We start from the raw sequence: 20,282 nt of genomic DNA on the forward strand, positions 1-20,282 counted from the left end.
ACTTCTGACGGCCTGGAGGCAGAATCCACCGGAACCTGAGGGCAGACTGGCGAGGAGGGCCGAGTGGTACCCACCCAGCACGGAGACGGAGGCCCGGGCAGATCCAGCGATGAACTCCTCAGGCAGCTGGAGGGAGATGCTCTTCTGCACGGGTCCATCTGGAGACAGGAGGACGGACATCTGCTCATATGGGAATGTCTTAAATAATAATAATAATAATAATAATAATTAAAGCTGCAAGCAGCGATGAACCGGCCCTCGGACCCTTGTCCACGTTCAGGCTGCAGTGGAAGCTTGTATGACTTGATGTAGATTCTTCAGAACTGGACATTTAGCTGATGACACCAACCACGACTCTCTATATCAAACCATTCAAAAGTTATAGCAGAAAATAGGGACTATCAAATATTGACCAATCAGAAGAAGGGGTGGGGCTAAATCAGGCCAATGAATGTCAAGTACTCAATACCGAATCCGATGACACCACCCACGAGTCTTTATGTCAAACCATTCAAAAGTTATGGCAGAGAATAGGATCTATCAAATATCGACCAATCAGAAGAAGGGGTGGGGCTAATTCATGCCAATAAAGGTCAAGTACTCAAAACCGAGTCCAATGACACCACCCACGCGTCTTTATTTCAAACCATTCAAAAGTTATGGCAGAAAGTAGGAACTATCAAATATGGACCCATCAAATGAAGGGTGGGCGCGCTTTTTGGCGTCTATCGTCGCCACGGTAACGCTTTTGACTGAGAAAAGTAATGCGTGTCATCGCAGGATGGAGACGCACATTTTGATGAAACACCTGGGTGCACGTTACGATTCGGGCCGTATTAACGGCCGAAGAAGTGGCATAAATTGCGCCAGAATTACACGATTAATTCAAAATTTTCACATTAGAACCAGTCGGCTACCTAAAAACCAGGTGGACCACGGACAATTGAGTGTCAACCACTCTCACATTTTCTGGTTGTGTAAGAAAATACAAGCTTTTTGGGATGGGATCCTAAGAGCCATGGAGAAAGTTTTGGGATATGTAAAGATCCCATAGTTATTTAGTTAGGACTGATTCCAAAGGATGTAATAAATAAAGAGGGGTCCCGATCACGAGACTCTTGGGGGGTTTTGAGCTCCGAACTTTTACTTCTAAGGTGAGCATGAATTAATCTTTTTTATGATGTAAAGATTGTGTCGTCCCCAAAGGTGAGAGCGGGATGAAACGATAACAGGGTTCACCTTACGGCCTCAGGCTGGGAGCAAGTGAAGCTCTTAGCTCTGGCACAAGATAAATAACAGTCATGGTGCATTTGGAGTTTGGGACTTTTCATAGTTTATTTATTTACTTTTATTTATTTATCTTATTTTAGTTGCTAAATTTCTGGAAAAGAAAAAAGTCAAGTCATACATGAGAGAAACTATTCAGTATGTGGCAAAATATTTATACTTGTATGAAACTGAAGATGCATAATGCATACATGACATTTACTTTTAGTTCAGTTTGTGGAAAATGGTTGGCCTGGCTTTCTCTTTAAAACTTAAACAGTTATAAAGCATTACAAACTGCAACAATAGGGCAAACACACAGCATTGTTTTGTATTTTGCGTCTTTCAAATAAAAGAAATTTTTTTCCAGTCATATGTTCCTCATTCAAGGTTGTTAAAAAAATACTGCTATAATATCGTTATCGTGACCTCAATATCATGTATCTTACCGTATCGTGAGTTTAGTGTATCGTTACACCCCTATTATCAATGAAAACATCTAGTTGGAGGAATGAAAATAATGGATTTGTGGCACTTTGTGGGTGGTACGGTAGAGCCCCAGCCGTCCACGGTGAACCAGCGCGGAGGTCCGGCAGCACTCACCTTGAGGGCACAGCAGAGCGTTGTGACTGACCATCTGTGGCGTCCCCTCAGCCTGGAAGACAAAGACACACGACGGCGACGTCACTGGATGACACCCAGCTGTTAGTCAGACTCCTGCTGATCAAAACACTCATGGCTCCGTCAGTGGATCCATCCACGGCAGAAGGTAGTCTCACCCATCTGTCATTTAGACGCCCCAGATATCAGAGCATCAGTGAACCTTTCAGTCTAAAAGTCAGCGGCTGGTTCGTCTGACTGAGACATTATTCCACTTTAACAAGTCATATGTCCAGTTTAAATTATATTAAGAGGGTGATAATTCTTAGCCTGTAGTAAGTATTAAACTACAAAATGTGTTTATAAAATGGCCAAAAAAAAACGTTTTGTCACGTTCATTGCCTATTTCATTCATTTATAGTTTAAGAGGTTAGCTACCATGGTGGTTTTATGCTAATGTTAGGCCGTTAACGTGGCGCTTTCCCACCTTTTTCCCACCTTCACCGCTCAGTTTCCAGCCTTCTGCTGTCCAGTTTCCCGCCTTCTGCCGCCCAGTTTCACGCCTTCTGCCGCTCATTTTCCCGCCTTCTGCCGCCCAGTTTCACGCCTTCTGCCGCTCATTTTCCCGCCTTCTGCCGCCCAGTTTCACGCCTTCTGCCGCCCAGTTTCCCGCCTTCTGCCGCCCAGTTTCACGCCTACTGCCGCTCAGTCGACGAGAACGTGTTTTTTTTGGGCGTACACGTCTACTCATGTAGACTACTTCTGCTACTCACAAATATATTTTTTTATATGTTAGTTTGAAAACGTTATATATCTCCGTCCAATAATCAAATGTCCATATTTGTGTTTGCGGAATTTCAGAAGGTATTTTCTTCAGATTTTAGTTAGTTTTCCTCAAATACCATTGGAAGTATTTTAACCTCCTACAGAAGGTTTCTGGAAACTTTTCATTCCTTTTATTGACAGCTCGGCGTTGTCTGAGAAACGTTTATTTCTAAATGGTTGTTTGTCCCTTTCTCTTTCATCTTGTTAGGATTTTATGAAATTGTTAAAAGTATGAGGGTTTTTTCTACAAGATTGTACACTGATGGTTGCTCTCAGTGCAGAACCACCTCCTGTTTTCATGATTAGACTGATTAGCTGAGTTCTTCTTTAGTTGAGGACGGTGAGGAGGAACGGATGTTTAAGATCGATGGGTCCCCTCCTGTTTTTCCCTGGGTTTTGGTTGTCGTAGATCTTTGCTGGGTTGGCATGTCGGATTAGAGATACACAACAGAAAATATATGGCTGAAAGTGTGACATGTTTAAGTTTCTTTCCCTGCAGTTGGCTTCCCAGATAAGGTTCAACAGATAAGGTTCAACATCGGCTCCTATAACGTACAAAACACCTCCCTTTTTCAGTGTAAATTTTACTGGATAGATGACCACAGTGTGCATTTCTCTCCTACCTATGTGGTTTGAGAAGAGTGAACCTCCGGCTGGAAAACATTGTGCATGATATAATAAAAGCTTGTATTAACTTTGATTTTGTTCCCTGGTTTTCTTAGGGTGCACCAGACAAACGAACATGAGGATCTTTCAATCTCTGCTGCAGCGACCGCCAGGACACTGACCTCCACCAGCAGCGTGCGGATCACTGTGTCGATCCGGCCCACGTCGGGGACGGTGACCACCTCGTTGCCACACAGCTGGACAGAGTCGAGGGCCTCTGCGCTGACCTTCAGACTGGCACTTCCTGCGAACACAGAGACGATTGATGTCAGACGCTGATTGCTCAGAAGACGACTTCCCATCTGCCTCTCCACCAGCTCATTATCCCCTCTGTTCCTCCGTCCTTCCTCTGCGTCGTCCTTCCACCTCCTGTTTACCATATCATCCATCCCCATTCCTTTCCTTACGACTCCTTTCCCCTCCCGTACTCCCAAACGCCCCCACCCCAACTTCCTTCACAGAACAGAAGACCCCCTGAGGAAGAGGTTTCTGGGAGTTTCATCAGAGATACTACCTGCCTCGTTAGTCTGCTAGTATCAAGTGATTGTCAGCATTCCTCTGAAGGGGAGCTACTTTGACATTCAGAGCCTCGTCTCCGTCCCGGTTGATGGAAACGCTCTGAATTCAGGTCTGGCCTGGATGCACGTTGCGGTTCAGGGCACATTTAAGGATGATTTATTCATATTCTCCCCCATAAAAATGCATAGGTTTTGTTGCCATAAGATAGAATGGGACAATTTGGCTTCAATATCTCAAAAGTTTTAAAAAAACGGCCTAATGGAACCTCAGTAGTCCACATCGTCCCGAGTCTTTTAACGCTGAATTGATGTCTCTGCGATATCGTGTTGCCGAGCAACAACCGTCCAAATTTCCGTTAGCTTGAAAATAAGAATAGTTAAATATCTCAAAAAGCGTAATAGCTAGCATGATGAGACTAAAATATGTTGTAGTACAACGTGTTTGTTGAATTTCTTTTTTAATTGAAAGTTAAATATCGCAAAAACTGTAATAAGAAGCAAGATGAGCTTTTTTTTTTTTTTGCTTTTTGGCATCTAGCGTTGCCACGGTAACCCTTTTTGACTGAGAAAAGTAATGCCCATCGAGGCACGATGGAGACACATCCAACGATATATGCCATGCATGGGTGCACGTTGCGGTCCGGGTAGCATTAACAGATGGTTTATTTGTATGCTCCCCCATACAAATGCATATGTTTTTGTTGCCATGGTAACAAGCCCCATAGGGACAATTTGGCTTCAATATCTCAAAAGCTGTAAACGACAGCGTAATGAGACCTCAGTATGTTGTAGTCCACAGCAACCCAAGTCTTTTAACGTTGGATCAAAGTCTCTACGATATCGCGTTGCCGCGCAACAAGCTTCCAAAGTTCCGTTAGCATCAAAATGAGCATAGTTGAATATCTCAAAAACCGTAATAGCTAGCATGATGAGACGGAAATATGTTGTAGTACAACACGTCCCGGGTTTGTCAATGTTGTAATGGTATCTGTATGATAAACCGTTGCCTAGCAACAAGTGTCCAAAATAAAATTGATTTTTTTTTTAAATTGAAAGTTAAATATCGCAAGAACTGTAATAAGTAGTAAGATGAGCTTATACGGTCCTTTAGTGCCAATCGGGCCGAGTGTTTGTAAATTTGATTGATGTCTCTACGATAAAGTTCGGCCGAGCAATAAGCGTCCGAATTTTCGCCCCTTTTTTTTGCTTTTTGGCATCTAGCGTTGCCACGGTAACCCGTTTTCTCTGGCGTGTTTTATTTTTCAGGGATTTTTTTCTTCCATATCAGAGCGGGGTCATGCTGTACACCCGCTGGTGTGCAGTGGGATTTTCACGTCTTTAGCTTTCTAGCAAAATGCTAGCAACATTGCCCTTTGGGCAGTTTTAGACAATTGCAATATGGTCATGCCACTACTTGGCATGCCCATAATTAGAATAAATAGTAGGTGTGTAACAATATATCGTGCCACAAAATTTCGCAATACAAAAACGTCACAATACGTGTCGTGGAGGTGACAAACTGTATCGCGACATTGGGTTATTAATATTAATATATTGTGTTGACTAGTAACGCGCATCCGACCGCGTTTTACCAGACTATATACAGTCACATCCAAACCCTCACGCAGGACGACAGACGTGTCAGTCGCTTCACGAGGGACATTTGGAGTTTCCTCACACGAGGCTGATGCTACCACTAAAGCTTTCACAAAGCTTAATAATTCATAATTAATTTTTATTTTAAGATTTAATTCCTTCTTTAAAGAGCAAAAATGTTTCCGTACAAAGGGCCAAATCCACAAAAGGATTGCGCGGCTTTTGCGGCCGCTAAACTGGTGCAAATGAGACAAAAAGAGAGCGTCTAATTCACAAAGCACCCGCAAAGGGTGAATTGCACCACAAACTGCGCTGCCAAGCAAATAGTGTCATGGTGCGCCTGTGCCATTTGCATGCATGTAAATTAGGTAATATTCATACATTCGGCGCAAAATTGCCCCCTTTCTATGCAAATAAGCCTCATTGCAAAGACCGTCTAATTCACAAAGGCCAGCGCTATTTGCCACACGCAAAAATAGTGGAGCAAATACCGTCTTTTCGAAGCGTGTATTAACTGCGCGCAAACTCACTCCTCACTCCCCCTGCGGCTCTGTTTCTCTCTCTCTCTTCAATATCATTCAAGCCTGTGTGATACTGAATGATATAAAGGGTGAAATCTACAGTCAGACATGACTGTAGACAGTCAGATCAAGTGTGGTTGTGGACTTATCTCGGATTTAAAAATAAAAATAACAGGACGGAGCTCAGGATTCATCCATACAGTAAGGGGCTGCTTTATTACAAACAATTCCACCATATAAACATATAAATCTAGAATGTGTGTGTTTAACAGCTGACCTGTAGGTATGTGTAGCAAAACACAGAACATGAATTACCGTCAGATCCTGATCTGGGGCCTCATCTATAAAGCTTGCTTGCGCACAAAAAGGGCCTGAAAGATGCGCAAGCCACCTTCTACGCAAAGGCTGGGATCTAAAAAGAAAAAACTAACCGAAAAATCTGCGTATCCCTACGGCAACCCCGACCCTCCCGTAGGAACTTACTTAAAGGTATTGTGACATCATTTTTAACATGCTTTTAACACTATTAAAAGTCTTGGCCAACATCCCTCAAATGTGTCTAAAAGAGTGTAACAAGAAAAACTTCACTCTAGTACTCTTTTCCTGGCTTTTTATTACAGTGTTTTTTTGCCCCGTGAAAAACGCTTCCTTTTTCCCCTTTCCTGTCAATCATTGCCCCGCTCCTCCTCCAAACCTCCTCCAACCAACTGCTACACACTTCTGCCGGCGTCTCCGCACACACGCACGCACACCGAATCACAAACACCGACACACAGCCCAGACAGGGCGACTACAGCCCGGTGATGAAGTCCAACCGGGACCAGAGGACCGGGACCGCAGCTCCCCGCCAGCAATACGCTCACAGCGGCGTCGGGGGAGCGACAGGCGAAGCATGCACGGAAAAGCAGCACGGCGAAGCAGACAGTCCACAGCAAACAATCATAAAAATGAAGGCATGCAAGCAGCAGTGTCTCCTTATCTTAAGTCCAGTCAGTGGCCGCGGTTCTTCTTAGCAGTTTTCCTCCGGTGATTAGAACAGAAGAGGCTCTAAACCGCTCCGTGTTAAGCCTGATTTATGGTTCCGCGTTAAATCGACGCAGAGCTTACGCCGTAGGGTTCAGCGTACGGTGCGCGTCGCCGCGTAACCCTACGCCGTAGGCTCTGCGTCGGTGTAACGCGGAACCATAAATCAGCCTTTATGGTGCGCTGGAGAGGAGAGGAGGCAGGGAGCTGGGTGGAGGGGGCGGTGATTTAGCGGGCCCTGACGTCACGGCCCGCCACCAAACCAGGTGCGCCGTTTTTGCACAGTTATGCGGAAAATCCCAGAAAGCACACAATACACTGAATGTTAAAAGTTTGTTGTTTTTTGGGTGTAATTGATGTCAAGACACCCAACAAAACACAAAAAATCAAGAAAAATGTGTTTTTCATGTCACAATACCTTTAAGACATGGGGAACTGGCGACGCAGGCTGTGAGGTGGTGAAATGAAGCCAGATTCATGTCATACTCTTAATAATGTCATCACATATCACAACATATATCAGACTTATAATAAAATAGCGCTGATCGTGTCCCTCTGTGTGTGAAGCTCAGCGTCAGTCAAGACGCTCAGCTGCCGCTGGAGCTGCAGCCGCGGTGAGTGGGCTTGCCACCCGTTGCCAGTTTATTCCGTATTTCACAATCGTCCCATGCACGTCTGTCACACACGCACACACTAGTTAAGCCTAATTATGCCTAAATAATGGTTCCGTGTTAAATCGACGCAGAGCCTACGCCGTAGGTTACGCGGCGACGCGCCCTGTACGGTGTGCGGGCCGCGTAACCTTCGCTGTATGCTCTGCGTCGATTTAACGCAGAACCATAAATCAGCCTTGAGCAGCACTGAGGGAGGAGGGAGGAGGGGGAGCGGGGCTCCCGTCCCCCCCCTGTTCCCAGTGGAAATTGCGCCCTTGCGCCTCACAGCATTTTATTTTCACTCGCTTTATTTTTTATTTCTGCAGTTTTCATTATGGACCAATCTGTGTGCTGAAATATGGAGAACACTGGAAACAGCTCCGCTCACTTACTCAGACAAGCGAAAATTGCACTCAGCTGCAAAACTATATGGGCGTGTTTGCGCCGGCATATCATTAGAGCAAAATCTTTTGTGAATAGGACCTTAAAGCGGGGCAAATTGCGGGCGCAAATGCGGCGCAATTCACAGCGCTATTTGCGGGCGCGATCTATTCTTTGTGGATTTGGCCCAAAGTGTCTTATCTGCTGATATCGAAAGAAGTGAGTTCCGGGAAGATTAAACCTCTGTCTAATTTGTTCAAAAGAAAGGAAAATGTCGTTAGAAAATACATTTTTTAAGCATCTGATTCCACTTCTATGCCATAGTTGAAATGCTGTGTCAGTATTGGAAGGAATGAAGGCAATATTAGAAGCAATAGGACATAAGATGGATGCTTCCTGTAGACCGAAATGCTTCCTAAATTGGGACCAGATTTTCATGGTATGAGAGACAATGGGATTAGAGGTCGTGACCTTCACACAGATGGAGAGGAATGAGCAAACGATAGAGCTGAGAGAGAACTCGCTACAAGATTCCTCTCCCTGTACCCAAACAGGAGCTCCGTCAGCTTCAGAACGGTCAGTCCAGAAGAATATATTCTGTATGTCGCTAGCCCAGTAATAGAAGAGGAAGTTTGGGAGGGCTAATCCTTCTAGTTTCTTTGGTCTCTGTAGAAAAGCTTTCCTAATACGATGACCCTTATTGCCCCATACAAAGTCTAGAATTAATTTGTCCAGATTAATGAAAAAGGATTTCTTAATAAATATAGGAACGTTCAGGAATAAATGAAGAAAACGGGGGAGGTTAATCATCTTAATTAAATTAATCCTGCCTACCAGGGACAGGGGGAGAGCGGACCACCTTGTCAAATCTTCTTTACATCGGTCTAGTAGCTGGCCAAAGTTATGTTTGAATAGCGCGCTGAGAGATCGTGTGACCATTATTCCCAAATATTTAAATCCATTTTGTGTTTCTTTAAATGGGATCGAGGCCGTCAGAGTGTTGATGGAGAAGTATTCGCTTTTAGAGAAATTAAGTTTGTAACCAGAGAGCTTACCAAAATTCTGCAGAATAGAGAGGATATGTGGAACAGACAGAGTGGGATTGGAGATGTAAAGAAGTAAATTGTCAGCAATCAATGAGACCTTATGTTCTGTGTCGCCCCGAGTGATACCGGTGAAGTATGGACACTGACGTAGGGATGCAGCTAGTTGCTCAATGGCGATTACAAATAAAAGGGGCGAGAGCGGGCAGCCCTGCCTTGTGCCCCGCTGTAGCTGAAAGTACAGAGAGTGAACATTATTAGAGCAGACAGAGGCTGTCAGAGATGAGTACAGCAGCCTCACCCAGGACACAAAGTTAGAGGAAAAACCGAATTTCTGCATTGAAGTGAAGAGATATGCTCATTCGACCCAGTCGAAAGCTTTTTCAGCATCTAAGGAAACAATTGCTTCTTGAGCGCCAGACTGGGAATGTGTATAAATAACATTGAAAAGTCGTCACACATTATGAGACGAGTTGCGCTTCTGAATGAAGCCAGATTGATCGGTGGAAATTACAGAGGGTAGCACTGTCTCCAACCGGCGAGCAAGAGCTTTGGCAAGGATTTTGAAATCTACATTAAGGAGAGAAATGGGCCTATAAGATTCACAGAGGGTCGGATCCTTATCTTTTTTGACCAGTAAGGAAATAGAAGCCTGGGTTAAAGTTGTTGGAAGATGGCCACAGTCAAAAGACTCAGTGAACATAGCAAGAAGTAGTGGAGATAGTAGCGTAGAAAACTTTTTAAAGAATTCGACACAGAATCCGTCTGTGCCTGGGGATTTACTGCTTTGCATAGCCGTGATAGCTCCAGTAATTTCTGGTAAAGTCAGGGGATTATCAAGCTTAGAATTTAGTTCTTCATCAACCGATGGTAAGTGTATGCCGTCGAAAAATGATTCAACTAGGGATGAATTATTCCGAGATTCTGAAGAGTATAAGGTTGTGTAGAATTTAGAAAAACAGTCATTTATGTCTTTATGGTTGGTTAACATAGTGCCTGTGGGAGATTTAATTTGAGGAATCAAGCGAGATGAGGTGAATGAGCGAGCCTGGGAGGCTAGGAGCTTGCTAGCCTTTTCTCCGTACTCATAAAATTTGTGGCGACTCTTCAGCAGCAAACGTTTCTCTTTGGACGTTGATAGTAAATCATATTCCGCCTGAAGGCGCAGCCTCTCCTTATACAACTCGGGGTCAGGTGATCAAGCATATTGTTCGTCCAATCTAAGAATCGCCTGCGATAGCTCTTTAAGTTTAGCGACCTCATGTTTCCTATTATTAGAAGAATAGGAAATAATCTGGCCTCGGATGTATGCCTTGAGAGCCTCCCATAAGGTTGATCTAGAGATTTCAGGTGAATCGTTAAACTCCAGGTAGGCCTTGATTTCGGAGGTCAGAAATTGTGAGAATTTGTCATCCGCAAGTAAGAGAGGGTTAAGTCTCCAGGGTGAAAAAGAAGGAAGTTGGTGTGGTATAATCAATTCAAAAGAGACTGGGGCATGATCTGATATGACGATACTATCGTAGGAGCAATTTTTAATTAAGGGGAGAAGATTATTATCCAACAGAAAGTAATCAATACGGCTGAAGGAGTGGTGGACCGGAGAGAAAAAAGAAAAGGCTTTGATTGGAGGGAATAGGAATCTCCAGGGATCAGAGAGGCCATATTGATCACATAGCGCTTGTATAACTGTCGCTGACTTGGGTGGGGGTATTATTTTGGACGACGACCTGTCAAGATTTTGGTTGATAGCACAATTGAAGTCTCCACCAATTATTAATGCATGGCTGTCGATATTTGGGATTGTAGAGAACAATTTAATAAAGAATTGACTATCATCCCAATTAGGCGCGTAGAGATTCACCAGAGTGACTGGTTTGCCGAAAAGCTCGCCCGATATAATAACAAAGCGGCCTCTAGCATCAGACTCAACCTTCTTGACAACAAGCGGGATGTTTTTGTGTATCAAGATGGCAGATCCACAACTCTTAATGTTAAACTGTGAATGGTATACTTGGCCAACCCAGCTGCGTCGAATCCTAGGGATATCAGAATTACAAAGATGGGTCTCCTGAAGGAAGGCTATTCCGACCTTCAAAAGTGAGAGGTGTGAGAGAACTTTGTTCCGTTTAACAGGACGGTTCAACCCCCTGACATTCCAGGAAATAAATGTAACTGTTTTTTCACTAGATGACTCATTTAGGCAAAAGTGTTACGGTAAAAATAGTGCAAGATAAGATTAAGTTTGTAAAGGCCAGTTTGGATGTAAAATTGAGTCTTGGACGGGAAGGGCTGGAGAGAGGAGGGGGATAAGAAGGGGGTAAAGAGAGAAAATGGGGAAGGAAAGAGAAGGGGAGGGGTAAATAAATAAATGAATAAATAAAATGAACACAAACCGTACAGCAAAACATGCCCCTACCCAGCGACCCACCCCCAGCATCTCCCCAGTGAGATGCCTAACTTTAACGTGAACTGTTCGTCTATTAACCTACCTACAGCTAAACTGTCACTAGTTAACGTGACCTAACTCTTCTGCTCCGAGTTATCTATGAATAACAGTGCAGAGAAAAACATAGGGTAAGCGCTGTATATACAAAGTAAGGAACAGGTACCAAAAGACCATTCGGACATAAAGTGACCGTAAGCATTAGTATAAAGGAGTATTAAGATCTCAAAATCAAATAGAAATAAACCCAAAAGTCTCTTTATAAGATAGGTGGTAGCATACAACCAAAATAACCCTGAAAATATTGAGCTGATGCAGCCAAAAAAAAAAAAAGGAAAGGGGGGGGCTGATCATTGATCAATGATTCCACCAAAGTAAAACCACTTCTTCGTGAATAATCAGACAGTGCAACATAGTCTGAAGGAAAAAAGAAAAAAGTGAATAAAATAATAAAAAAATAAATAAAGAAATAACAGCAATGAAAATGTTTAAGAAGAATTATAAAAAAAAGTAAATAAAAAATAAAATTAAAATTAAATAAATAAAAATAAATAACTAAAATAAAATACAATGAACATTGCATCTGATCACACGCGGGACCGGAAACAGAAACACCGGGGGGGGGGTTCAATGGTACAAATGAGGAGCAACCACCAGAAGCTAATAGCTCGAGTGTATTAGGTGGCTCATATTCCCGGTAACAGCCAGAGGCCCACTTACAGTACCGGAAAACAGCGGGGCAGTCCCAGTGTCACATCTTCAGTCACCCGGCGGCTGCGGGGTCTTTTGTTGTAGGAAGGTGGTGACCTCCTGAAGTGAATCAAAGAAATGCTTCTTCCCACCATGAACGACACGGAGCCGAGCTGGGTGCAGCAGGGCAAACTCCAGACCAGCCTCGCGCAGCCTGCCTTTGACCGGGATGAAAGCGGCCCGCTTCTTGGCCAATTCTGCGCTGAAATCAGGATAGAAATGGACTCTCGCTCCTCTGAAGAATAGTTGGCCCTTCTCCCTCGACAAGCGTAGAATACGTTCCTTCGTCTGGAAGGAACGACGTAGCCATCATTTTTGTCCATCGTTCCTGTAGTTTCTTTTGCCGGCCCCCCTTTTTTCTCTTTTGTGCATGTTTGCAGGCCGGAGCCTCGGGAGCTGCGTTCTGGCCTGCGTTCCCGCCCCCCCCCCCCCATCCCCGGTCATCCCATTGCTGCTTCCACCTGCCTACGTGGATGTCTGCTGTGTGCTGCTGACGCCCCCCCCCCCTCTGATCATCCTGCTGCTTCCGCCTGCCTGCGGTAAATGAATCACCGAACTCCTGCAACTTCACCTCGTGTGCTTGCAATGTTGACTGAAGCGTTTTAAGCTCGGACAGTATCTCGCTCCGCAACGTACAGAGAGATTTAATATCGGAGGGTTCCAGCATTGCTTCGGTGCTAGTGGTGCTAGCGGTGCTAACAATGGGGTCCGGGCCCGCGGCTGACTCGGCCTTACGGGGGTTTTGTTTCGGCGGAATCCTCATTGTTGAGGGTCCACTGCGTAAGTTGTACCTTGAGAGAGCAGCAGCAGTGACTTTATCAGTGGAAAAATGTGTTATGAGGAAAAAAAAAGCAAAAGTATATCGGAGCAGCGGACTTGCGGTCTTCTCACGGCCCCATCTTACCGGAAGCCCCCAAAACAACCTTCTTAACAAAAATAAGTCTCCTCTTACACTTATAAGGTGAGCATGAATCAATCTTTTTTATGATGTATTTATTTAATTTTATTTATTTATTTAATTTTAGTTGTTAAATTTCTGGAAAAGAAAAAAGTCAAATCATACATGAGAGAAACGATTCAGTTTGTGGCAAAATATTTGTACTTGTATGAAACTGAAGATGCATAATGCAAACCTGACATTTACTTTTAGTTCAGTTTGTGGAAAATGGTTGGCCTGGCTTTCTCTTTAAAACTTAAAAAGTTATAAAGCATTACAAACTGTAACAATAGGGCAAACGTACAGCATTGTTTTGTATTTGGTGTCTTTCAAATAAAAGACCATTTTTTTCAGTCATATGTTCCTCATTCAAGGTTGTTAAAAAAATACTGGTATAATATCATATCGTATCGTTATCGTGACCTCAATATCGTGTATCGTACCGTATCATGAGATTAGTGTATCGTTACACCCCTAATAAATAGAATGCATGTTTCCTGTTGATGTCCATGGGACGTTTGTGGAAAGTCTCCACCATCTGCAACCCTGTTCATCACTTTACCGATTTCAGTTGGAGTCACGGCCCAGGAGAAGGTCTTGCTCTCGTCTCCGCACAGACACTCTTCGTAGAGGCAGTCGTCGCAGCTTTTGACGGTGTACTGATCCGAGTCGGCCAGCGTCACCCTCACCTGCAAACACAGGGCAGCATCCAAGAATTCAACGAGCAACCTGCTGACAGCAGGTCCTGCCCACGTCCACCGGAGCTCCAACATTTATGTTATGTCTAACATCAGAATTAACTAAAATAGTACTAAACAAAATTGTTCTCTCACAGCTTGACTAGTGCCAAATAGTATGGACGAATGCTACTAAAAAAGATTGAAATAAACTCCAGCTGGTTCAGAACAAGGCAGCACCTTGTTCTCCAGTGTCCATATAATAACAGTATCAACAGCAGGCACTTCTGTCTACGATGGTTAAAAGTTGAGGACAGAATGAATGCTGCACTTCTGTTTTCAATATGGAAGGTTTTACAATCCAAAACTCCATTATATCAGTACAATCAGTTAAGACACAATCTAGAGTCGTATCCATACGCCACTAGACAGGCAACACAGGCCCTAAGCCAAACACTAATCTTCTGAAGCATACAGTAGAATATAGATCAATGAAATCATGGAATTCTTTACCACTGCCTATGATTAAATGAACACAGAAATCAATATTCAAAAAGCAAATTAAGAAACACCTTGGAATATCATATGTATAGGATACCAGACACGCTCACACACTTATACAGATACATACATACTGGACAGGGTAAGGTGTATTTTTTATCTGATTTTCATGGCCTAAATTATGTTTTACTGTATATTGGAATGTTTCATGTATGTTTTTTTTTTTTTTTTTTTTTTGCTTTAAGATAAGGATTTGCATGTACGGTAAAGTTTAATGTAGCTTTGTCGTGTTATTTCGTTTTCTTTACTTTATGTCTTGTTTTGAACTGTATGTTTTAAATGTATTGTTTTAATTGTGGACCCCAGTAAGACTAGCTGTGTTTAAGGGCACAGCTAATGGGGAGCCTTCCAAAATAAACATTTACCCGGACGCAGGAGGAGAGGTAGTTGAAGACGGTGGCCTTGAGCGTGAACACCTCCCCTCTGATGACGGAGTAGGGCAGCGTGAGCCTGACGAAGAACGGCTGGAAGGTGGTGAGGCCCACGCTGGGGGCCATGCCGAAGCCCGCGGGGGAGATGCAGAAGGCCCCGCCCGCCCACTTGGTGATGGTGTCTGGTACCGTCTTGTCCACGTTCGCTGACCCGTTGTCTCTGTGGACAGTGAAATTAAAACTGCTAAAACAACATAAGGCAAGGCAAGTTTATTTGTATAGCACAATTCAACACAAAATATTCAAAGTGCTTTACATCAACATTAAAAGCGGCAAGACACAATTAAACATTAAATAAAAAATAAAATGAAATAAAATGAAAAGAAAAGAGGTAAATTAATAAAAAGCACAAGTTAAGTTTAAAAGTAAGGGCAGTAGAGTAGAGCTTCATAGGAACTAACAGATCCAGATGAAGCTCAGGGGTCTGGGAGCTTCATAGGAACTAACAGATCAACCATGTATTTTTGGACCATTCAGGTCTTTGGAAGCCAGTGTAGTGATTTCATGACCGGTGTAATGTGGTCCAGTTTCCTGGTGTAATAGGGTCCATCTTCTGCTGAAGAAACGATTCTTTACCGCTTTCACCACACTTAACAGAGTAAAACAGCAACATAATATCACTGATTCAAATAAACACTGCTGCTTCTTCTGAGTTTAAAATGCCCAAATGCATCATCATTTATCTGATTTGTTATCTTTTTCCAACAGGAACCAGGTCCCAGATCCAGGTTTCAGGGAAGAACTTTCTGACTGTCTCCTTTGTGTCCTTCCATAATAATTCCGGCCCAAACTCATCAATCTGAGGCGAGGGGATTCAAAGGCTACACCTAGGAACACATGGGAAAACAAATCCATTAATCTAAAATACTTACCCTATAGATACCAGGTCCCAAATCCAGGTCTCAGGGAAGTATTTTCTAATAGTCTCCTTAGTCTCCTTAGTATTTCCACGCCGACCTCCTCCACCAGGCAAAGCAGCGTACGTAACATGGTCTGAACGAAAGTTTACAACAATTTTTAATGTAGCATTCATTTCTGTCGGTTGCTATTAATGGACAAAACAACTGACAAATAAAAAGAAGAAACTTACGAGAAACTTCAACGGAAAAGCAACCAATAGGCCTTTTCACATCAGAGTTTGTGATCATTTTTACTCCGATTTCCTAGAAGTTGACATGTGAAAACCGAATTAGTGTGACATCGTCTGCTGTACATGATTAAATAAATACTGATGATACAGAATGAAAACCACAAGACAATTCCAGGACAGGAGAGGGAAAAAAAGCTGGACCAAAGAAACATTAATCAAGTTAAAGTTAGCTGGACCAAGTTAAAGTTATTCAAGGTAAAGTTAGATAAAAGTAGCTGGACCAGCTGACAATCAAGTTTATTTAGCAATTCTTTGTGATTTTATTCACATTTTACAAAGCATTACTTAAGAATGTAACATATACATACATGATATATATATATATACTGTGTATATATATATATATATATATATATATATATATATATATATATATATATATATACATACATATATTTTTTTTTAATCTAAATTCATGATTGGTTAGTGTCTGTACATGTATGGAAAATGAACAGTGCTTTACTTTGAAGACGCTGTAGACATCATCCTTCTTATCGTTCCTGTAGTTCCTGTAGAAGGAACGCTTTGCCCGGGGTTTGTCTGCTGGTGGAACGTCTAGTTCAGGTACCACTTCAGTCACTGCTTCAACTTCCGGCAGAGGTTCAAGTTCTGGCAGTTCAAGAACCGGCAGAAATTTAACTATCTGCAGAGGTTCAAGTTCCCGCAGAGGTTCACGTTCCCGCAGAGGTTCAAGTTCCCGCAGAGGTTCAAGTTCCCGCCGAGGTTCAAGTGCCGGCACAGGGTCAGGAACAAATGAAAATAGGTCCATCAAGCAGGGATACCTGTCAGAGTCTTCGACCATGTAGCGGTATCCCGACATCTTCTTGACACTCAGCTGGTTGAACACCTGAAAAAATATTGTTGTAGTAGTAATAATAATAATAATAATAATAATAATAATAATAATAATAATAATAATAATAATAATTAAAGCTGCAAGCAGCGATGAACGGGCCCTCGCGGATGCAATTTTCACCCATAAAGATCAAGGACTCAAAACTAAGTCCGATGACACCACCCATGACTCTTTATGTCAAACCATTGAAAAAATATGGCAGAAAATAGGAACTATGAAATATTGACCAATCAGAAGAAGGGGTGCGTTTTTTGGCGTCTAACGCTTTTGACTGAGAAAAGTAATGCATGTCGTCGCAGGATGGAGATGCACATTTTGATGTATAACACACCTGGGTGCACGTTACGGTAACGGTCGAATAAGTGGCATAAATTGCGCCAAAATTACATGATTAAATCAAAATTGCCGACTTCCTGTTCAGTTTCGGCCATGGCGCCAAGAGACTTTTCTTTAAGTTGCGACATGATACAGGTGTGTACCGATTTTCGTGCATGTACGTCAAACCGTATTGTGGGGCTTGAGGCACAAAGTTTTCTAGGGGGCGCTGTTGAGCCATTAGGCCACGCCCATTAATGCAAACCATTAAATATCACATTTTTCGCCAGGCCTGGCTTGGTGCAAAATTTGGTGACTTTTGGGGAAAAATAAAAACGAGAACCAGAACTCCTACAGATACAATAGAGCCCTAATAATAATAATAATAATAATAATAATAATAATAATAATAATTTGTACGTACAGCAGATATTAGATCACTTGATGAAAAAATGTATTCAAATAAAAAGGTTAAAACTCCATTAAATTATTTATTCTAAATTAACCCGAACTAATTTAGACTAATTACAGGTTTTTTCCTCACAAATTTGTGATACTATAAAACTATTTCCTTCCTTTTTCTGCAGAAATTTCAGATCGGTTTCAGATTTTTTTGTCTTGTTTATAAAACAGGGATCATGCTACGGAAGAGTATCAGGGCCAGGCAGGAGAAAAATAAAAATAATATTTTAGAGGAGGAAGTCGAGAAAAAAGTCGAAATGTCGAAAATAATGTTGAAGTACAATTTCAAGAATAAATTGGCTTTACAATATTGATTTGAAACACATATCACACATATACAGTTGCATAACTTCAGAAACGTACCCTTAACATTCCACTGCAAGGATGTAAGTTAGTTAGTTAGTTAGTTAGTTAGTTAGTTAGTTAGTTAGTTACGGCTGCTGCTGCAGAGCTGTCAGTCTCTCCTAACTGGATTTGAGGGACCAGAGGAGACATTTCCACTTTATTCACAAAATTGTATTTCAACTTTTTTCTCAAAATTTTGACTTTATTCCCGAAATTTCGACTTTATTCTCGAAATTGTATTTCCACATTAATCTCGACATTTCGACTTTTTTGTCGACATTTCGACTTTTTTGTGGAAATGCATAATAAAAAAAAGATTTCCCCTCTCAAATATTTTTTCTCCTGCATGGCCCTAAACTCTTCCGTATCATGCAGTCTTAAACTCCCCAGTTTACTTTATTACATTTTTATTAAATTTCAGATTATTATTTTTTTTTTCAGTCTGAATTTCCATCCCCTGTGCCAGGTAGCGGTGCAGGCCTGGGTGAGCGGCAGCATACGTGGTCGACGGTGAGCTCCTTCTCTGGATGCAGCAGCAGGACGCTCTGGTCGATGGCTCGGACGGAGCACAGGGACCTCGGCTGCGCCTCCAGGGTCAGCTTGACCGAGCTTCCTGGAAGCGTCTGGACGGAGGAGAACTTCATGGACACCTGGCCCGGACACAAAGTGGAGAGTCAGTGTTGCAGGTACCAGGAAATGGCAACAAACAACAGATATATCTGAAAGACAGACAAATCATGTAATTATTGCTGAAGAAGGCAGCAGAATCATGCATATTTTCACTGTTCCTGCTTAAGAGTAAGATTCCTAGAATATTCAAATTTTTTGAGATAGGATATTTTATTTTTTATTAAGCTGTAAGTCATGATCAGCAATATTAAAATAATAAAAGGCTTGCAATATTTCAGTTGATTTGTAAAGAATGACATTTTTGTTTTGTAATTGCATTACAGCAAATCACAATATTCTAATTTTCTGAGACAGTACTGTATATATATGCATTTTTAATATATAATATATATCATATATATTTCAATATATAATATACTTAGTTCATTAATACATATATATATATATATATATATATATATATATATATATATATATATATATATATATATATATATATATATATATAAATATATATATATATTTTTTTTTTTTTTTTTTTATTGAGGCCAGTGGGGTGGCCAGCAAATTTGTAGTGGGGGCCGTGGCCCCCCCTGGCCCCCACCCTTGCCCCCCCCACTGCTCTGGCTCTGAAGCCGGCGTCTCTGCGTCTCCTACTGTACCTTGTTGCTGAGGCACCGCTGGACGGGGAAGTCCTTGCTGTCGGCCACCGCCTCTCCGCCGGGCATCACCGTGTAAACCACCACCTGGGCGATCGGCGCCAGCTTGGTCACCTGGCCCAGGGATATGGTCAGCTCTCCTCGGTTGACTGGAGCAGAAAGCAGACACGGGTCAGGGAATGGACCCTGGCAGAACTTTCACTGGCTCCAAACACACAGGAGGACCAGGGATGGTTGCGTATGAAAATCAAGCTTTGTACACAAAAGTCCCTCTTTTGTGCCTCCTCTTTTAGTTCCAGGGTTTTTCTGGGTAAAAATATGAGAAAGATCCTTCTGAGCGTAGTGGCTCTTTATTGTACAGGACTGTCTCAGAAAATTAGAATATTGTGATAAAGTTCTTTATTTTCTGTAATGCAATTAAAAAAACAAAAATATCATACATTCTGGATTCATTACAAATAAAATAAAATATTGCAAGCCTTTTATTATTTTAATATTGCTGATTATGGTTTACAGTTTAAGATTAAGATTACCAGAATATTCTAATTTTTTGAAATAGGATATTTGAGTTTTCTTAAGCTCTAAGCTTTTATTAACCTTCTCCGTAATAAAACCTCATGACTGACATAGATTTGTTTCAGATTATCAGTTCAATAGCGTTTGTACCTTTTCCTGCTTTGACGTCAGCTGGGATACTGCCGTGCTGCACGATCGCACCTTTGGACACAACCTTGGGAAAAGACAAAGACATGCGGGGAAAATTGGTAAACAGGAGCTTTTAAGATCGAGGGAAGAATGTAGAAACACACAATGCAAGTTTGTTAAGGTTTCCTGGTCTTTTCTGGTCTGCATCAGGTCACTTCAGAGACTGGGTCAACGGCAGGGCTGGGAATCGATACAAATGTCAAGAATCGATACAATTCCGATTCTTAAGATTCAGAATCGATTATCAAGATTTGATATGATCCGATTCG

General features: G+C 42.2%; 1 protein-coding gene across 2 annotated transcripts in view; it reads right to left on the minus strand.

The window, feature by feature from the left end:
- The window catches only part of LOC133441419 (alpha-2-macroglobulin-like), a 60,282-nt gene that overhangs the window by 15,835 nt on the left and 24,165 nt on the right, over window positions 1-20,282 (minus strand). For both annotated transcript variants that reach the window (XM_061718698.1, XM_061718699.1), the window contains exons 13-23: window positions 19,975-20,038; window positions 19,312-19,457; window positions 18,520-18,669; window positions 16,505-16,888; window positions 15,982-16,054; window positions 15,764-15,884; window positions 14,826-15,051; window positions 13,785-13,911; window positions 3,480-3,601; window positions 1,870-1,921; window positions 75-158 (exon numbers count right to left, since the gene is read on the minus strand). In XM_061718698.1, the coding sequence (XP_061574682.1) occupies window positions 75-158; window positions 1,870-1,921; window positions 3,480-3,601; window positions 13,785-13,911; window positions 14,826-15,051; window positions 15,764-15,884; window positions 15,982-16,054; window positions 16,505-16,888; window positions 18,520-18,669; window positions 19,312-19,457; window positions 19,975-20,038 (1,549 nt within the window). The remainder of the gene's footprint in view (window positions 1-74; window positions 159-1,869; window positions 1,922-3,479; window positions 3,602-13,784; window positions 13,912-14,825; window positions 15,052-15,763; window positions 15,885-15,981; window positions 16,055-16,504; window positions 16,889-18,519; window positions 18,670-19,311; window positions 19,458-19,974; window positions 20,039-20,282) is intronic.

Source organism: Cololabis saira, chromosome 4 (genome assembly GCF_033807715.1).
Source record: "Cololabis saira isolate AMF1-May2022 chromosome 4, fColSai1.1, whole genome shotgun sequence".
NCBI classification, from domain to species: domain Eukaryota; kingdom Metazoa; phylum Chordata; class Actinopteri; order Beloniformes; family Belonidae; genus Cololabis; species Cololabis saira.